Source organism: Trichinella spiralis (assembly GCF_000181795.1).
Source record: "Trichinella spiralis strain ISS 195 chromosome Unknown Scfld8, whole genome shotgun sequence".
Classification (NCBI taxonomy): Eukaryota; Metazoa; Nematoda; class Enoplea; order Trichinellida; family Trichinellidae; genus Trichinella; species Trichinella spiralis.
In genome coordinates this window covers 990,969-992,124 of record NW_003526947.1, presented here as the reverse complement: position 1 = coordinate 992,124, position 1,156 = coordinate 990,969, and the positions used below count along the sequence as shown (strand labels likewise).

At 29.0% G+C, this 1,156-nt stretch overlaps 1 protein-coding gene across 1 annotated transcript; it reads left to right on the top strand.

Moving 5' to 3' along the window:
• Window positions 1-888: 888 nt before the first annotated feature.
• Tsp_10464a (hypothetical protein) lies at window positions 889-987 on the top strand (the record flags this gene model as incomplete). Its single annotated transcript, XM_003372860.1, has 1 exon — window positions 889-987. A coding segment is annotated over one exon (99 nt), but the record flags the coding sequence as incomplete, so codon positions are not given.
• Window positions 988-1,156: the final 169 nt, after the last annotated feature.

The window sequence follows — 1,156 nt, the reverse complement described above, 5'->3', positions numbered from 1 at the left end:
AAATTCTTGATCAATATGAAATACAATGTGCTGAAATTAAATTTTGTTTAACTTAAAATTAAATTTGATGTTATTTTGCAAATATTTCTAGTTTTTCTTTTTTTATTTCTATCCTTATTAATCAGATGCTAAAATCCAAGGCGATTCATGACATAATACATTCCAATAGGTAAACACGTTGAAATCCGTCAAAAGTATGCAATAGGGAAGATGTGAAAAATGAGAGCAACATCCCTAATGGGCAGGATAGTTCTGAGAATTGTTTCGATAAATTGATTTCACATTAAAAGAGTTTTCATTTGCAATCATTTATGTTACCTTTGTATTCTGTGTCAAACTGTTAAATTATTCATATGTTCTGAATCTGCTGTTTACCTTTCCAAAATATTTTCAAATGTTATGTTTTTTATTATTATCCATAGAATTAATATCGCAACAATGTCACTTTTATATGTTATTTATGTTCATGTACATTTTTACTATAAATGCTAACCCTCTTAACTAGTCGTATCTGCAGATTTCTCAGCAAAGCCACGATTGCGTATTATTGAAAATTAATGTTTGTTCAAGTTGTACAAAATTGTTTGCAATTACGACGAAATTATAAAAGAGTTTTTAGCCATTTTCTTGAATACAAGTCGTTTGTTTAATTGAACTTCTAAGTGGATATCTCCAAACATTCATAAAAACACCAGTCTTGGGAGGATTTCTTTGGTGTAAATTGTTTATACATTTATTTTTTTGCAGCATTTGGAATTTATTTCCACCGCTAAATGCTGAATCTGTTGCTCCCTTTGAATGACAGAATACAGTCATTGCCCAAATAACGGAATTCAAATTGCCATGTGTTTGCTATGAGTGATAATGAAAATGAACATTTCTTTACAGGATATAATATTTTTTTTACATGAAACATGCAGTTTCGAAGCATGCCGCGCTAAATCAAGTATTGACGCATTAGTTATAGCTGCATTGTTGGGAATTTGATTTTTTTAGATATTTGATAAAGTTGCCGGTTTGAACATTTGAAATTTATAGAATAAAAAGACTGCCATATTGCACGAAGTAGGTTTCTAATGTGAAAATTTTGGATAATTCTTATCTCTGAATAGTATTAAGTCAAAAAATTCAGTAAACAAAGGTTTTTGTTTTTAAA